This window comes from Diadema antillarum, unplaced genomic scaffold, assembly GCF_040938485.1.
Source record: "Diadema antillarum isolate AM-2024a unplaced genomic scaffold, OU_Dant_1.0 scf00000146, whole genome shotgun sequence".
In the NCBI taxonomy this organism is placed as follows: Eukaryota; Metazoa; Echinodermata; class Echinoidea; order Diadematoida; family Diadematidae; genus Diadema; species Diadema antillarum.
Genome location: NW_027271035.1, coordinates 1,686,861 through 1,705,966, shown reverse-complemented (window position 1 = coordinate 1,705,966; position 19,106 = coordinate 1,686,861). Strand labels below are relative to the sequence as shown.

General features: G+C 38.6%; 1 protein-coding gene across 1 annotated transcript in view; it reads left to right on the top strand.

Moving 5' to 3' along the window:
• LOC139721630 (coronin-7-like) overlaps positions 1-18,585 on the top strand; it is a 34,799-nt gene extending 16,214 nt beyond the window's left edge. Inside the window, exons 14-25 of the mRNA XM_071632961.1 lie at positions 625-879; positions 2,140-2,286; positions 3,071-3,266; positions 4,150-4,292; positions 4,935-5,039; positions 9,027-9,112; positions 10,011-10,149; positions 11,150-11,239; positions 12,204-12,320; positions 17,222-17,357; positions 18,378-18,469; positions 18,574-18,585. Coding sequence (XP_071489062.1) covers positions 625-879; positions 2,140-2,286; positions 3,071-3,266; positions 4,150-4,292; positions 4,935-5,039; positions 9,027-9,112; positions 10,011-10,149; positions 11,150-11,239; positions 12,204-12,320; positions 17,222-17,357; positions 18,378-18,469; positions 18,574-18,585 — 1,518 coding nt within the window. The remainder of the gene's footprint in view (positions 1-624; positions 880-2,139; positions 2,287-3,070; positions 3,267-4,149; positions 4,293-4,934; positions 5,040-9,026; positions 9,113-10,010; positions 10,150-11,149; positions 11,240-12,203; positions 12,321-17,221; positions 17,358-18,377; positions 18,470-18,573) is intronic.
• The last annotated feature ends 521 nt before the right edge of the window (positions 18,586-19,106 follow it).

The window sequence follows — 19,106 nt, the reverse complement described above, 5'->3', positions numbered from 1 at the left end:
GTACGTATATGCTTTGGTTTATGATCTGATAATATGTTTTTGCTTTAAATGTAAATTTAGCCACAATTCTTTTGGTTTGTTTGTTTGTTTTTTGCTGTGTGTAAAACAGAAAGACAATTTGTGTATCATAGTGTGCAATGAACCATGCCTGATTGGATTGTAATTGCCATTTATTTCATCTTCACTGCATTCCTCTAATATGCTGTGGACGAGTACCACAATGTTGTAGCATTAGAACAGATGATTTTGTGCAGGTTGTCAAGGAGTTATATGTTTGGGCTCCTTGCCCATGACCTCCTACCCTCTCCTTTTGTTTTCTTTGCAACCAGCCTGTCCCTACCTGTTCTTGTTGTGTGAAGTCCTTATATGTGATTGCTTTCCCTGCCTGTTTGTCATTTTGCCTCTGATGAAGATTCTGCTAGGATCAAAAGCTCAGGCCCCTTTTGACTCCATTTTACTCCACTGGCTCGCCACTCTTGGAAAGCAATTTCAGCAGCTTTTTTTTGTTACATTGAGTTATATGTATAGCGCATTCATCAAACGAACCTACAAAATCACTATTCTCAAAGACTTCGACTTAATTTTTGCGATGCCTAACTTGAGCCTTGTCACTCTTTTGCACAGGAAACCAGTCAAACCGCAGCAGTGAGTGAATCGAAGGAGACCCAACCCTCAAGCTCTGTAGTAGCTCCCTCAGTGTCCTCATCATCATCATCATCAGCAGCAGCACCAGCACCAGCACCGGCAGCTACAGCATCAACAACTCCTTCAGGGGCGTCGGCCAGTTCCGCATCCTCAGAGGACCCGAGGCCGGCACCGAGCGGCTCGCCAAAGAAGAAATTCACCATGGGCCAGACCTCCAAGTTTAGGCATTTACAGGTGAGGGCAGAGGAGATGGAAATTTATGGAGATGTTAAACCGGAGCAGTGTCATTGCTCAAGTTGTTTTGTTGTAATTTTCTCTTTGCACATTTTCCTCTCAGTTCCACCATAGATGAAACTATGTTGGACTGTCCTGTATTTGAAGCTCAGGAATGCTGATGAGACTCTTTGAAATTAGACCAATCAAAAGTTGTTTTACATTTTGATCATATTTTGAAATGAGAATCATCTTGCTGAGTGACGTTAATCCTGCAATTGCAAAGTGAGGTAAACTTACAATCATTGACTATTTAGCAATAACTGTATACTTGTGGTGGTAGCAAATATTTACTTCAAAGTTAATGTTATCACCATGGAACAGTTCATCAAAAAGTCATCCATGTCACATAATGCAGGGCTCGACACTAACTTTTTTGTTTGGTGGCCCAATGGGGCCACCAAAATCCTCAATTTCAAATTTTTGGTGGCCCGAGAGAAAAATTTGGTGGCCCCGAAAAAAAAACAATAAAAAAACATTAAAAGTCCTGTTTTTTTTAATGAGTCAAATATCTAAGTTTTATCCAGTCATAGTAAGAATTGGAAGTTGGACATACATCTACTCATAAATAAACCTCAACAAACTCGCAACACTCACTCTCAGGCACTCATTCAGTCCTTTTCATCCATCCTTTAAACAAATATAACTGCTAATTTCCGGCGCAAAAAGTTACGAATTAATTGTACTTTTCAAAAATTTTGGTGGCCCGAGGCGGGCCACCAAATTTGCCCTTTTTTGAAATTTGGTGGCTCGACTTTCAATTTTGGTGGCCCCGGGCCACCGTTAGTGTCAAGCCCTGCATAATGTTTCAAAGGTGCTATGTAACTCTACATATTGGTTTGACATTGAGTTATCCTTCAAAAGTGAGCCTTTTCATTTCCTATCCTATTTATCCAACAATTGGCATACGTGGCATAGTGCTTTTTTGACAGTCGGTACATTAGTCTGATAGTTCATTTCCAATAATTAGTGATTATAAAATTCCCTTAATCCCTAATGTCCTTCCTAGTTGGACTGAGGCACATTGCTGAACCTGACTGGACTTGCTAACTCTATAACTACATGTAGTTTAAGTTTAGAAGGAATACCTTTGCTGAATACTGATGAAAAAACTTGGCAAATAAGGTTTCCTGCCTTGGCATGTATAGGATTAATGAAGTAAGCTTCAAAAAAGGCATGGTGGCAATCAATCTGCATCTCTCCCATACTGTTTGTTATCAGGGTACTCTGGGCCAGCGCAACCAGCACATCATCAACATCAGGAAAGTCAGCATCAACGTCTTTGGGGAGTGCGACGGTTTCCATGCCAACAAGAAGTGGGCGGTAGTACCTCTCAGTGGAAGCGGCGGATTGCTCACAGTAATTGACGTGAGTTGCAGTAGGCTTCCAATAGTGTGTTGTATAGAGGAGATTATAAACTATACACACAGATATTTTCATGCGAGTGATTTTACGCGCTTGGCCGGGTATGGTAAATTTCACATGTTTTTGATTCCACGGAATCAAGACATTAATTAGTGGAACATATTACAAGTATGCATGTGCTTTTATTTTGGCACTGCTTTTGGTCTCATGAAATGTGCGGAAAATTTCAGTTTTTTCAGTACCGGTATGTCGCAATGTAGCAACGTGTGTGCATGAAGATGTTTTGCGTAATTGTTGTCAGCAGTATTTTTTAGGTTATAATGCACATCGACTTTCTCAAAAATGATTTTAAACGACATTGCATGGATTAACTTCAGAGCTTGTACATGGACATGTCAGTATTGTTAAACTTATCATGCATTGTCATGAGCATTACTTCTGAGCTAGCCTCAAGATATTCTGTCATGGCTCGCAAGACAATGAATTTTGTCATGACACTTACATCTGCATGGCCTGACATTTATTTTAATACAGCAAATCATATTTTTAAATGAATTTAAATGAATAAATTTGTAAAATGATTCTAAACCACATCGCTATGATGAATGTCAAAGTTTGTATGTGGACATGTCATTATTGTTTAACTTATCATCTATTGTCATGACCATTACTTCAGAGCCAGCCTCAAGTTATTCTATCGTGGCTCGCAAGAGAATGAATTTTGTCACGACACTTGCATCTGCATGGCCTGACTTTTACTTTAATACAACAAGTCAAATTTTTTCAGATCAACAGCCCAGGCAAGTTACCCGAGACGGGAGTGCCAACGATTCAGAATGGTTCAACAATGATGGACTTTGCCTGGGATCCGTTCAACGACAACAGGCTTGCCGTCTCCAGCGACGACGCAAAGATCCGCATCTGGAGCTTTGGGGAGGAAGGTTTTGAGGGCACACTCACGGAGCCAGACTCGGCTCTAACAGGTCAGAGTTCAAATCAGGATGTACTCCCTGTATTCCCTGTGCAATAATCACTTCTATTCATTCATTCTAGTGATTCTTGGAGTTTGGTCTGTAATTTTCTCCCAGTTTTTGTGTTTCTAGTTTTCTAGAGTTGTTTTATGTCTCATACAGTCAATGACAATGACAGTAACAATGACAGTGTCATGCAACTCTCCTTCCTCTGCGTAAACATCTTTGACATATTCATCTTCTTCTTCCCTTTCCCCGACCAGTTCATATTCCTTCTCCTGTCTCTCTATCCCTATATCATCATGGTCTTCTCTTTTCGTGCCATTTTTATTGCTTTTTTTTTTTTCATCCACACCCAATACTGTATAAGCTGTTATATCCACCTACAGATATTTTCGCAGATGAGGAGATTGCAGACATTTTCGCGAGATTTTTTTTTTGTGAACATGTCAACATATTCGCACGTTGTTAAATTCAAGGTCCAACTGTAATTTCCATGTTATACCCTTGCATTTACGAAAACTAAACCCATGTGAAAATAACAGCTTAGACAGTAATGTGATTGTTGTGATTTAATGTTGCAGAAGTTTAATGCGAGGTACCTTTACATTTTGATCATCAATGATTGAGCTGTAGCATTCCACCCAGCTCTTTTTAGATTGAGAAAGGTTTGAAAGTCACAAGAACAGGCCTTTTCTCTCTCATTACAAAATGTTACAAATGTGAATGGAATATTGCAAAGCAATTTCACCTCAGTTCATCAATAGTAGATCTAGCAAGACAAGTTCTGCTTAGAATTCTCTTCAATGTTTAGCATGCAGGGAACTGTTACCTATACATGGCTAGAAGAGTCTCATTCGTTTTATTTTTTTGACATTTTGATGACATGCTGCAGGTCACACTGAGAAGATCTACTTTATCAAGTTTCACCCCCTGGCTTCGGACGTCCTCCTCTCCGCCTCCTATGACATGACCCTAAAGATTTGGGATCTGACCTCGTCCGAGGAGATAATCACACTGGATGGACACACTGACCAGGTACGGCCACAGATGGACACATGTGTGGTCATCATTGCATTGTGTATGCTACAAGATATGGAGATAGTTGTTTTCAGTAGAGGTGTTGTGAGCCAGTGGATAGTTCAATGGGCTCTCTAAGAGGAAGTCAAAGGTTCAAGGCCTGCCACAGGACTTTGGTCGTAGAGTGAAAGTTTAACTACAATATGTCCCTCATGCTATTTTCTAAGCAAAATTCTGGAGTTTTGAGTCCACACACTGTTCAGAGCAGACAAGTAATCAAAGTATGTGGCTCACATTAAATATTTGACCAGGTAGCTCTAAAATATCAAACCAAAAGTCTTGCTTCCTTAAACTTAGATCAGAATTTATTGATGATCTTATGTAAGGTTGATGAGAGGCAGTTGATTAGTGTATTTGTTTGGTCTTATATTAATTTTATTTTATTTTCTATTTTTTATTTTTTTTAAAATATATTTTTTATTATTTTTTAATCTATTTATTATCATTATTATTATTATTATTATTACTTTTTTTTTTTTGGGGGGGGGGGAGTTTCCACAAGCCCTAGACATTTGTAGTTTCATTCATTTGTCTTTATTTTTGTTGATAAGATGTACATAGCCTATATTAGTCTTTGATTTGTCTTACGGCATTTTATAGATGTTTTCAGCAGCATGGAGCCCAGATGGGAAGAAGATAGCGACGGTCTCAAAGGACGGGCAGATCAGGGTGTATGAACCAAGAAAATCTACCTCGCCCATTGCAGTAAGTACACAGGAGCATGATGTACAGTCAAACTCGGATACCTCGAATTCGTCGGGACTGAAGAAAATGGTTCGACGTACGCGAATTTCGAGGTACGCGTACGTCGAATTTTCTTCGACTTATCCGATGTTTATCGATGTTCGACGTTTATCGATGTTCAACATGGTGTCTATTATAGTGCCTACTGATTGTTTGCATGCTTGTCAATTTGAATTGAATTAACTTTTATATGAATGAATTGAGTGAAAATCGGAAATGAAATCAAAATTTCAGAAATAAAGATTTTGGTGGCCCGATCGCGCCACCAAAAAAAAAAAAAAAAAGTCGGATGTTTGCCTTTACTTTTGAAAATGAACAGCGGTAACAATCGGCTACGTAAGATGCTAAAATGAATGTCAGAGTTTTGCGTTTAATTGTGGAAATGAATGACGGTAATATTCGACTCGGTATGATACTGAAATAAATGTCGGATGTTTGCTCATACTTTTGGAAATGAATAACGATAAGACTCAGCTCCGTATGGTGCTAAAACTAATGTTAGATATTTGATTTTGCGTTCGGAAATCAATAAGGATAACATTCGGCTCTGGAAGACGCTGAAATAAATGTCGAATTTTTGCTATGACGTTCGGAAATGAAAAACAATAACATTCAACTCCGTACGATGGTTAAATAAATATCGGATGTTTCCTTATACTTTCGAAAGTAAATAGCAATAGCATTCGGCTCCGGAAGATGCTAAAATAGATGTCAGATGATCATTTTTATGTTCGGAAGAAAATAGCAGTAATATTCTGCTCCATCATGTCCATATGATGCTAAAATAACTGTCTGATGTTTGCTTTTACATTTCGAAATGAATAACAGTAACATTCAGCTGCGTTTAATGGTAAAATCAATGTTTGATGTTTGCTTTGACGTTCGGAAAAGAGTAATAATATTCAACTCCTGACAATGATGAAATAAATGCTGGATGTTTGCTTTTATGTTCGAAAGTAAATTGCAATAACATTTAGCTTCGGAAAATGCTAAAATAAATGTCGAATGTTTGCTTTGATGTTCTGAAGTGAATAACAATAATATTCAACTCCGTACGGTGATAAAATAAATGCCGGATGTGTGCTTTTACGTTCGAAAGTAAATGTCAATAGCATTCAGCTCCGGAAGATGCTAAAATACTTGTCGAATGATTGCTTTTACGTTTGGCATGTTTGGAAGTGAACAGCAGTAACATTCTGCCCCATACGATGATAAAAAAAAATATTGGATATTTGCTATGGTACATTTCAAAATAAATATCAGTAACATTCAGCTATACGTTTCATGGTCCAAAATGTCTGATGTCTGCCTTGACGTTCAAAAATGAAAAACAGTAACATTCGGCTCCGTGCGATGATAAAATAATTGTCAGATGATTCATTTCACTTTCGGAAGTGGACAGCAGTAACATTCGGCTCCGTTCGATAATGAAATAAATGAATAACGGTAATATTCTGCTCCGTACGATGCAAAAATAAATAATAGATTGTTGCTTTAACATTTTGAAATGATTAATGGTATTAATCCGCTCAGTTAGATGCTAAAACAAATAGCGGATGTTTGCTTTCACGTTTGGAAATGGATTAGGATAGTATTCAGCTCCGTAAGATTCTAAAATGAATGTCGGTTGTTTGCTTTTACATTTAAAAATGAATAACGGTAACTTTCGGCTTTTTACAATGCTAAAACAAATGTCGGATGCTAACAAATGTCAGCAAATGCTCCCATTTTCTCATTTCAAACGTAAGTTTTGACCTCAATATATGGGCATCAACTTTTATAATAATATCTACGCCTATTTGTCAAATCTTTAAACACAGAGTAAGATGAATGAATTTTCTATTCATTTGTTTTAGACATGGACATCTGTATCACTTCAATAATGCTTAATATTAATTTGTCTATGTTTAGTAGGACCGATTTAGTTTTTCTAATGTTTTTCCTGATTTTGTTTTTTGTCACCAGATTTTACTTTCGACCACCAGAAAATAAAAATCAATGATATTGGTGGCCCGATAAAACTTAGAGCGGAGCCCTGTGTATTCTATTCTTCATTGTGATCGGCCTATACTTCCAGATTTTCATAATCGCATTGCTGGAAAAAAAAAGTTTCAGTGCTTGCGTTCTCGGGGAAGTAAACTTCGTGAAAGGCAAAAAAAAAAATAGTTTAAAAAAAGGCACTACGAGGGAGATTGATGTGTTGACAGTGGAGCGTGATTAATGGCAAAGATATAACTGTCAACGTAAGCAGGTGCGCCCCGACGGTTGAGAAATCTACGCGCACGGTATGACTGTTTCCATCAAAAATCAAAACACAGTGGTTAAAGAAAAGCAAATGATGGGGCAGCGCGTAGTGCTATCGTAAAGCACTCCATTGGCACGGGTGCTATGTGCATACCATGTACATGTGTTGGTAGGTGTTGGGGATTTTCCTTGTCAGCTGTGTATCGGGTATTTCTTCTTGGGCGCGCGATTGTTCTGGTCTCAGAATATTTACAATCGAGTGTGAAAACATTTGTGACATGTCTTCGCTGTCCACGCGCGCTTAATCGGAGATGCTGAGTGATGTTTACAATTTCGATTCGAGCAACATGCTGGGAAAAACAATAAGTTAATTAAGATCGGGACATTAGATTTCCCTTCGAGGTAACCGAACTTCGAGTTATCTTTTTCGAGCTACGCGATTTTTAATACACGGAAACTCCATAGGAACAATCGGGACTTTCATTTTGCCCCCGAGGTAAGTGATATTCGGCTTATCCGACGTCGAGGTATCCGAGTTTGACTGTATGTTGAATTTCAGATTTATCAAAGCAAGTAATGGATCATCAATGATACAAACTTTTGGAGTATTTACGTGGATTTTAACTTCTAAGATTATTGCAGGTTGGCTTCTACAAAAATATTCCTTTGTTTTTCTATCTATCTGTCTGTCTGTCTGTCTATCTATCGATCTATCTATCTATCTATTGATAAATTGATCAATATTTCTATCTTTCTAGCTTGTTATCTATCTATGTATCTATGCATGTGCAAGTTTGTTGACTCTTCTGTAGGTGGATTTCCCCATCACATGATGAAATAATTTCCTTTCAAAGGATTTCCCAGAAATCAGATTATATATAAAGTTCTCTCTTACAAGTATTAATTCAAATACCTTCCAAGGATGCTCTGCTATGACACAGACATACTCATGACATCAGCATGAAATATATTAAGCACAAGATCAAACTGCTCCCAAAGATCCTAATTTACTGTGAAAATAGGGAATATCCTCTCATTTCGGGGAAAAAATTAACAAGTCTTCCAAATGACATGTGATTGATACCATTATTCCTTTATGACTGTCTGGCATTGCAGACAGTTCCAGCTATTGACTCATGACTAATTGTTATATTCAACAAATTTACTGTCAATTCTAGCTTTGTGCAGCACAAGGTCTATGCTCTAAGCATTATTCCATGACCAGTCCAAAGTCAAGTAAGAGGATAATTTATCTCAAAGATGTGCCCATACTGTAAAATAAGGAATGTTCACATTCATTTTAATTTTGCAAATTTCACGAGAGCCAAGATTTGCGAAATTAAAATGCACATGAAAGGTCTTGTCTACACAATATGCATTGAATGTTAGAGGCAACTCACAAAAATTTCATGCCACGAAAAAGGCCATTGGCTCCAATTCGCAAAAACACCTTGTTTTACAGTATGATGATTTGCTCATAGATGTATATATATATATATGCATATATGATGTATAATACCCAGTATGATACTGTTCAAAAGAGAGTCTATGTACATGTGTATCCTGTTAATGTAATGTATTCTCATATACAACATGTACTAGATGTGTTGAAAAATAAACGATATGCATAATTCCTTGCACAGTATCAATGTTCACCATACATCTACCGGTAGTTTTGGGTTGATTTCATCTTTAAATTCTCAGCAAGGACCAGGTCCTGTTGGTTCCAGGGGAGCCAGAATCTTGTGGATCCACAATGGAGACTTTCTCTTGACCTCAGGCTTTGACAGGTTAGTCCTCTGTTGATTGCAGGACCAGGACCTAAAGTTGGACTCACCTAGTCCTCTCATAGAAAATTTTCTAACATATAGCAGGAATGTCATAATGCCTCACACTACAATAATTCTATTAGCACATTTGAAATGCATGTGAAGACACTTAAATTTACATTCTAATAACAATACGAGGGTGTGTGTTTGAAGTGTACTCCTTAGTACTCTGGTTATGAATAGAGGTGTCATGGTCGTTCACACTCAAAACTTCATTCAGTTGACAGCTGTGTGATAAATGTGAATAAGTCCGTGTACCACATACTCACTTGGATGTATTAAAGATAGAATGACTGTATTTTAATTTGCACCTATAAATGAATGCTCTAGTGATAAGAGGAAAAAGGTTTGCAAATACTTCACAAGCATATCCTAAAATGATACAAATAATTACTTGTCCTGTTTCTTTGAGCATTCTATTAGCTACCAGCATTCTTCCTTTCAAATACACTCTGTGTACTTTGTAGTTGTTCATCCTGTGATGTATAATATATCACATTCTGTTGTGTTTGGTTGAGTTCCATTGGAATTAGTCATCGCGATACGATGATGAGACTTGGACTGATGTGGACCAAAAGTCAACCTGAACTGAACTTCTATTTTAGCATGTTTATCATGTGCATAGGTTTAATCTTGTGAGTAAGTAATAGATTTAAGCATTTTGATTCAGCTAGAGCATCAATGCATCAATGCAAGGCATGCTGTTCTTCTATGCACACTTAGTTTTGACTTTTTTTCCCAGATAATGCAATATATGTTTGATTTGAAACTCTGATAAAACAAAATTGTGAGATTTGACAAAGAAGGAGCTGTATGAATTTTTGGTAAGATGACCCCATGCACTTCTTCCGCTGTACAGGAGCTCGTGCCGTGTGATCTCCATCTACGACCCCAATGACCTTTCGAAGGCTGTGGAGGACAAGGTCATAGACAAGACGCCCTCAATTCTCTTGCCAACCTATGACCCTGACACCAATGTGGTCTTCCTTTCGGCAAAGGTGATATTTTTCTCTTTTTTTTTTAAATGAGAAAGAAGAAATTGACTATCCATAATCATGGGGAGATGGGTTAAAAATTATTAGAGTTTATCAAATTTGGTGTCAATTATACATACAAAGATTTGAAGGGGAATAAACTGAAGAAGCACAGTCTTCAAGATATAACCACAAAAAGTTACAGACTTCATATATAGGTGTAAATCTTCCTTAGAGAAGAAACTAACACCTTTGCAGGAATTGTGTACAAAGACAAACAAACTCATAGCCTTACCACAAAATAGTTCAAGTTAGTGGTTTTATGGCTTTAAGTCTTTCTTTTAGAACACACATGTATTTTGTCTGTTTTATTTGCCTCATCACTGATTACCAGATTACGATGATGTTTTAGAGGAAAACCTGCAGTAATCCACTGATGTTAACTATACTCGTGCTCTATTCATTTTTGAAATTCTTGCAGATCCTGAGATCATAATTTGCTCTCCTTACACCCAGCTGGTATCCTTCAACAAGAATTTCACAATTTTTATGTCCAATATTTGTTTTTTTTTTAATAATAGCTCTTCTCCCAGTTACTGTAAAAGTGGATATTTTCGCGTGACTAATTTTTCGTACTTGGCCAGGTAAGAAGGGTTTCGTGTGTTTTTAATTCCGCGGCATCAAGACATCAAGTACTGGGGCATATGGCACGCAAAAATTTTCGAGTGTTTTTATTTTCGCGCTAGCTTCTGCTGGTTGCGCGAAATGCGCGAAAATTTCAACACCCCGAAAATTTCCACTTTTACAGTATTCAAAAGTGATGAAATTAGTGAACAACAGCCTTAATGTGTGCATATGTCACAAAAGAGTTGTAGCTTTCATTACTATCATGTAAACTACATATCGTCATTAATTCTGCTTGTGCTAGTTTTGATGTCGAATGTTGCATGGTTGGTGATAGAGTAATAAGTGACAGTGCCCTCTATATGTAAAGTCTGACCATTCACTCCTCGTTCCTCTGCAGGGTGAACGAGTGGTGGCAGCTCTGGAGGTTCTCAGGGAGGCTCCGTATTTCCTTTCTCTCTCCAGCTACAGCTCCCCAACTCCTCTTCAGGTAATGCTACTGATGTTGTGCTTAGCCTGGTCATTTGCTGCTCGTTACTGGCTGAGTACCAGTAGTTTGCTAAAGAACGATGCTGGACTATAAATAACTTGATTTAAGAGAAAAGACAAACAAGTTACAAACAATTACCAGTTGTTATGAATGTACAACTGAGTGGGCTGATGATGTCATCACCTCACCATTTTCTTTTGATTGTGGAAAAAAAAAATCATGAGAATTCAATTCTTCTACCATTAATGTAATGTTATTCATAGCTGAATAACTTCAAACAAATAATCAGTCAGATATATCTTTTGTTACTTGCATTTAAGCTCTCAATTGAATGAGTTTCAGGGCTAGACATTTATGTTGTCTGTGTATTTGTTGTGCAATTTAAGATTCAAAATTCAAGATTATCTATTTCCTCTTAAAAATAAAGCAATTCACCTTCACTGGGATGCTCCAGTGCAAATGATATCAAACTATAGCGCACGGTTTGAAAATACAACGTAGTGGCAGCCACAAAACGGTGCCCAACTTACACAAACTGCTTGTCTTCCAGCATTTCAGGTCTAGAGCAAAAGTTATCAAAATTTGACGGCACTTTTTGGCATTCAGTGCGTGCTTATTGTCATCTTGTAATTTTTGGGTTATGCTAAGTGTAGTTTTTGCTGTGGTTTTCGCAATGAATAATTTTTATCTTTTTTTATCTTTTTTTTTACAAGCGATGTGAGATTTATCAATGAGTATTACTGTGATGTCATAGTTTACCCAGCTTAAACAAATATTTTGAATGCAATGTAATGAAATTATGAACAATGGATACATAGATTTGCATACTTTGACATACCAGGTGTACAAAATATGAATTCTCGATGCGTATTTAAGAAAGAAATATGTTGCATTTGACCGGAAATGCTCCAATGAAATCCAAAGTGTTGATTCCACATTGGTCACTTTCTCTCTCCCTGTCCAGGCGTTGTCATTTTTGCCCAAGACAGTGTGTGTGGTCAAGGATGTGGAATTCATGCGAGCTCTGATGCTGACTAAGACAACGATAGAACCAATCCATTTTACTCTCCCAAGGGTCAAGGTAAATGGAAATATCATACTTGGTGGAAGTTTTAAAAAATAGGACATGTTTGATCTGTACTAACTCAAAAACCATGCATCAGTCAATACAGTACAGAAATTGATATGATGTATAGCTGAATTGTGTGTAGTTTTGTTGTTTGATATGATGTATAGCTGAATTGTGTGCAGTTTTGTTGATTGATGTGATGTATAGCTGAATTGTGTGCAGTTTTGTTGATTGATATGATGTATAGCTGAATTGTGTGCAGTTTTGTTGATTGATGTGATGTATAGCTGAATTGTGTGCAGTTTTGTTGATTGATGTGATGTATAGCTGAATTGTGTGCAGTTTTGTTGATTGATGTGATGTATAGCCAACGGCGTAGCCAGGATTTCATCTTAGGGGGGGCGGTTAGTCTGCGAGGGAGCGAAGCGACCGAGCCCGAGCGAGCGGAGCGAGCGAGGGGGGGAGGGTGTGGGAGGGGGGTGTCCCACCTCCCACGGTGAGAACTTTTTGCATTTTGATGTTGTAAATGGTGCAATTTGATGCATGTTTTTGCGCGTTTTATCGACGTGAAACAGTCCCACTTGTGTAAGGTAGCAGTATATTTTGATGTAGATTATCATTGAACAATTTGCCTATAAAATGCTACAATTTAAATATGCTTCTTGTATTAATTCTTTTCACTGAATATCATGAACGCGACTGAACCCGAGAGAGCGGAGCGAGCGAAGGGGGAGGGGAGGGTGTGGGAGGGGGTGTCCCCCCTCCCACGGTGAGAACTTTTTGCATTTTGATGTTGCAAATGGTGCAATTTGATGCATGTTTTTGCGCGTTTTATCGACGTGAAACAGTCCCACTTGTTTAAGGTAGCAGTTTATTTTGATGTAGATTATTATTGAACAATTTGCCTTTAAAATGGTATAAGTTAAATACACTTCTTGTATTAATTCTTTTCACTGAATATCATGAACGCGACTGAACCCGAGCGAGCGGAGCGAGCGAAGGGGGAGGGGAGGGTGTGGGAGGGGGGTGTCCCCCCTCCCACGGTGAGAACTTTTTGCATTTTGATGTTGCAGATGGTGCAATTTGATGCATGTTTTTGCGCGTTTTATCGACGTGAAACAGTCCCACTTGTTTAAGGTAGCAGTTTATTTTGATGTAGATTATTATTGAACAATTTGCCTTTAAAATGGTATAAGTTAAATACACTTCTTGTATTAATTCTTTTCACTGAATATCATGAACGCGACTGAACCCGAGCGAGCGGAGCGAGCGAAGGGGGAGGGGAGGGTGTGGGAGGGGGGTGTCCCCCCTCCCACGGTGAGAACTTTTTGCATTTTGATGTTGCAGATGGTGCAATTTGATGCATGTTTTTGCGTGTTTTGAACGAATTGAAACAGTCCCACTTGTTTAAGGTTGCAGTATATTTTAATGTAGATTATCATTGAACAATTTGCCTATAATATGGTACAATTAAAATACACTTCTTGTATTACTTCTTTTCACTGAATATCATGAACGCGACTGAACCCGAGCGAGCGGAGAGAGGGAGGGGGGAGGGGAGGGTGTGGGAGGGGGTGTCCCCCTCCCACGGTGAGAACTTTTTGCATTTTGATGTTGCAAATGGTGCAGTTAGATGCATGTTTTTGCGCGTTTTATCGACGTGAAACAGTCCCACTTGTTTAAGGTAGCAGTATATTTTAGTGTAGATTATTATTGAACAATTTGCCTGTAAAATGGTATAAGTTAAACACACTTTTTGTATTAATTCTTTTCACTGAATAACATGAACGCGACTGAACCCGAGCGAGCGGAGCGAGTGAAGGGGGAGGGGAGGGTGTGGGAGGGGGGTGTCCCCCCTCCCACGGTGAGAACTTTTTGCATTTTGATGTTGCAAATGGTGCAGTTAGATGCATGTTTTTGCGCGTTTTATCGACGTGAAACAGTCCCACTTGTTTAAGGTAGCAGTATATTTTAGTGTAGATTATTATTGAACAATTTGCCTGTAAAATGGTATAAGTTAAACACACTTTTTGTATTAATTCTTTTCACTGAATAACATGAACGCGACTGAACCCGAGCGAGCGGAGCGAGTGAAGGGGGAGGGGAGGGTGTGGGAGGGGGGTGTCCCCCCTCCCACGGTGAGAACTTTTTGCATTTTGATGTTGCAAATGGTGCAATTTGATGCATGTTTTTGCGTGTTTTAACGAGTTGAAACAGTCCCACTTGTTTAAGGTTGCAGTATATTTTGATGTAGATTATCATTGAACAATTTGCCTATATAATGGCATAATTTAAATACACTTCTTGTATTAATTCTTTTCACTGAATATCATGAACGCGACTGAACCCGGGCGAGCGGAGCGAGCGAGGGGGGAGGGGAGGGGGTGTCCCCCCTCCCACGGTGAGAACTTTTTGCATTTTGATGTTGCAAATGGTGCAATTTGATGCATGTTTTTGCGCGTTTTACCGACGTGAAACAGTCCCACTTGTTTAAGGTAGCAGTATATTTTGATGTAGATTATCATTGAACAATTTGCCTATAAAATGCTATAATTTAAATACGCTTCTTGTATCAATTCTTTTCACTGAATATCATGAACGCGACTGAACCCGAGAGAGCGGAGAGAGCGAAGGGGGAGGGGAGGGGGTGTCTCCCCTCCCACGGTGAGAACTGTTTGCATTTTGATGTTGCAAATGGTGCAATTTGATGCATGTTTTTGCGTGTTTTAACGAGTTGAAACAGTCCCACTTGATTAAAGTTGCAGTATATTTTAGTGTAGATTATTATTGAACAATTTGCCTATAAAATGGTATCATCTAAATAATCTTCTTGTATTAATTCTTACACTGAATATCATGAACACTGTCTGTTCAGCATTCAAACAGAAAAAGCATGCACACGAGGGTGTAGATGGGGGCATATCCCCTCCCACACGAAGGTGATTTGCGTTTTCAGACCTGAAATTCAGCGATCTGTTGCAAATTTTTGGTGCAATACTTTTTCATCGAAGTGATAAAATCACGGAATTTAGCTCTTATTCCGAATGTGCACCATCTGTGTGTATGTATAAAGTCTAGTGAGATATAGAGCTTAGGGGAAGGGGGATTCCTCCTCCCGCTCGCGGAGCTTTTGCGTTTTTAGAATTGAAATACAGCGATCTGGGTATAGCCACAGTCTACTTCTATGCATGGCGGAAGGGGGGGGGAGGGGCGGTCGAGCAGGGAGAAGGCGTGGGCAAGTGTTATCCCCACCCTTCCCAACCCTTGGAGCTTTTGCCTTTTTAAGGTTGAAATTGAGATATCTCGTCTACGCATATTTGATGGAATCAACATTTGGGAAATCACACACACACACACACACACACACACAAAAACTGATGGGGGGGGGCTGAGGGAGGAAAGGGTCGATTAAAAGGGGAAATTCCCCTTATACATGAGGGAACCTTGAGTTTTCGGAATATAAGTGATGAGTCTTGTGCACTCAGAATTATTCATAATTTTTTGTAAATCTAAAAAGTGTACTAAGCTAGGGAAAGAGGCACAGAGGGGGAGGGTTTTTGAGAGATTTTGCATATTTTGAATTGAAATTCAACGATCTGGTGCACACTTTGAGTGAAATATTAAAAAAAAATATCTTATTTGATGAAAGGTTGCAAAGGAGACCCGCTTCATGTGCATGCATACAGTATACACGCATTTTTTTTTCCGCCTCCCAAATCCCCGGTTTAGGGGGGGCGATCGCCCCCATCGCCCCCCCCCCCCCCCCCTGGCTACGCCAGTGTGTATAGCTGAATTGTGTGCAGTTTTGTTGATTGATATGATGTATAGCTGAATTGTGTGCAGTTTTGTTGATTGATATGATGTATAGCTGAATTGTGTGCAGTTTTGTTGATTGATATGATGTATAGCTGAATTGTGTGCAGGTTTGTTGATTGATATGATGTATAGCTGAATTGTGTGCAGTTTTGTTGATTGATATAATATATAGCTGAATTGTGTGCAGTTTTGTTGATCGATGTGATGTATAGCTGAATTGTGTGCAGTTTTGATGATTGATGTGATGTATAGCTGAATTGTGTGCAGTTTTGTTGAAGGTATAATGGACATGATATTATGAATCCATTTTATGAATTTCATGTTTATTTTTGAAATTAGGTTTCAAATTTTGTTCTGTTTTGAACTCATTGTACATCAGAAATCTTTGTGTCAGTGAATGGCTTTGTGTGCTAATCATTAGTGAATAGAGTTATTAATGAGGAATTACCCTGGCCAGTGCTAGTCTGGGATTTAATCTTGCATTTCTTTGAGAGATGCTCTTATAGTTTATGGCATGACTGTGGAAAAATGTTGTTATGTACACACACACTCACACACATGCTCATATACTGTAAAAGTGGATATTTCTGTGCGAGTAATTTTTCGCGCTCGGATGGGTAAGAGGAGTTTCGCATGTTTTTAATTTTGTGGAATCAGGACAATAACTACCAGAACATGTTGTATACAAATATATTTGCATGCTTTTATTTTCGCGCTAGCTTCTGGTTGCGCGAAATGCATGAAAACTTCCACACCGCGACAATTTCCACTTTTACAGTATACAATTGTATTTGTATACCGTGGTGTACACAATCATTATACAGTCAACTCTGTTTAAGTCGAACTTGATGTGACTAAGTAAATCACATCGACTTTAGGGTATATTTAACTTTTGCGTTTACAGAAGAATATTAGACCTAGGGCTTTGAATGTGAATGGATTCTTTTTTATTTTCATCGCCTTTGCAGATTACTTGACGAATCGGCACCATTGACTTATGCAGAGTTGACCGTCAGGCATGTACACTGTAATTCAATTAACAATACAATAATTAATTGTTGGCACATTCAATATCTGTGTGATTCTGTCCTTTTCAGAAAGAGTTCTTCCAAGATGACGTCTTTCCAGACACCAGGGTTACGTGGGAACCGGTTCTCAGCGCATCAGACTGGTTTGGTGGGAAGGATGCAGAACCCAAGAAGATGTCCCTGTGTCCGGAGGGAATGAAATATCGTAAGTTCTGCACACCTGTGCTATTGAGAACTGATAGAACTTGGACAGGATGTTAAGCCTGTGCCAAATCAAGAGCCTCAGTATCTTTAAATGAATGAATTCTTGTGAGTTGTGTGTATTGCAAATGACTGACAAATGTGACCCTGCACCACAAAACAAACAAAAAGTCGGCAGACATGAAATTTTAGTTAAGAGCATAATCTAAAAGAGCAGACTTTAAGCTTTAAAATGATGTATAACTCAAATCAATTGGACTCTCCTAACCTATCTAAATATTGGAAAGAAAACACTCAGGAAAAGTGTGAACTGAGAAAAGAGGCTCTGAAGTGCAGTGTCTATTCAAGCGCTAAATCTTTACCAAGCCACGCTGGCTGTGCAACGAATGGGACAAAAAACAGGATGCAAATCACCAGAGTAACAACAATGAAGGGATTATCAGATTAAACTGAAATTGAGCATGCATCATTAACACATTCTGTTCATAATCAATGCTAACTTTCAAAAAAGTAGCATCATCCTTTCAAAAGTTATTAGAGTTGAAAGTGAAGAGTGTGTACAAGGTTTTTAAGAAATGAAAAGGGGACTCTGAAAACACACCTAATCACACTATTCTACCAAAAAAATGTTCAAGATAAACTGCTAAAAAACACACTTTCCTGCCCGTTTTATGATCCCAAATTTTAGTATAATGTAGAAAAAGACTTGCTCTTTCAGAAAATATGAAAAAGTCAAGATCGGTTAGGTTGACCCATTTCCCCTATTTTCAGTCCTCACACAAAATCAGTGTGTGCGACTTTTTGTGTGTTTTGTGGTGCACGGTCACAATAGGATTGCCCTTCATCAACTTAAATAAATACAGATTGTTCAGCATGTCAGAAGTAGCCATGACTAAATCCAACCCAATTGTGTTTGCCCATGATTTATGTATTATGGCCGCTAGTAAAACACTGAATAATTAGTGCTTATTTACATAGATAAAGGGCAATTTTTCTCTTCTTTTTTTTCCAAATCGGCATGAAGTGAGCTCTATTCCCAAGTCAGGGCCAGCTCAGGCGAAGTATTCCAGCGAGAAGGAGATTTCTTACAAGACAGATGCTGAGAAAAGAGACGAGGTGAGAACACTTTTTCTTCTTTTTCTTCTTTTTCTTCTTTTTTTCTCTTCCTTTTTTGTTGTTGTTGTCTTTTTTCTCCTCCTGCTCCTTGTACTCCTCCATAGACTTTCTTCTGATAGAAATTGCTCTTGTTGCTGCTGATTTTATTATTGTTTTTTAGTTTTATCATCATCATTATCACCAGCATCATCTTCATCTTCCCTTCGTTATCAGCAAAGACGCTTAACTAACGAGACATGAAACTCGTCACTTTAAAGACGAGTTAGGTGATACGCTTGGGGTCATCAGATATCGGTTATCCGTGATCGACAAAGAAAAGAATGCAATATAGCACCTGGAAGTTATAATGAGATACTTAGTTGAACTTTTTTGGGCCTACATTATTCAGATCACATTTGTTTTTCTGTCACACAAACTAGGTGGAAATTCTGTGCGTGTGCGACTAAGTTGATTTACGGACTTTTTGAGTACGTACAGTGCATAAACTTAGACCCCGTTAACGGTGCGGGGCTGGGCGGAGCCGCGGCCGCGGCCAACCTCAATTGCGAGGCCGAGCCCCGCAATTTAGTCCGTTTACACTGCCGGACTCGACCGCGCTTTTGATTCAAACCTTTCATTATTTTGTCGTAGTGGCGCT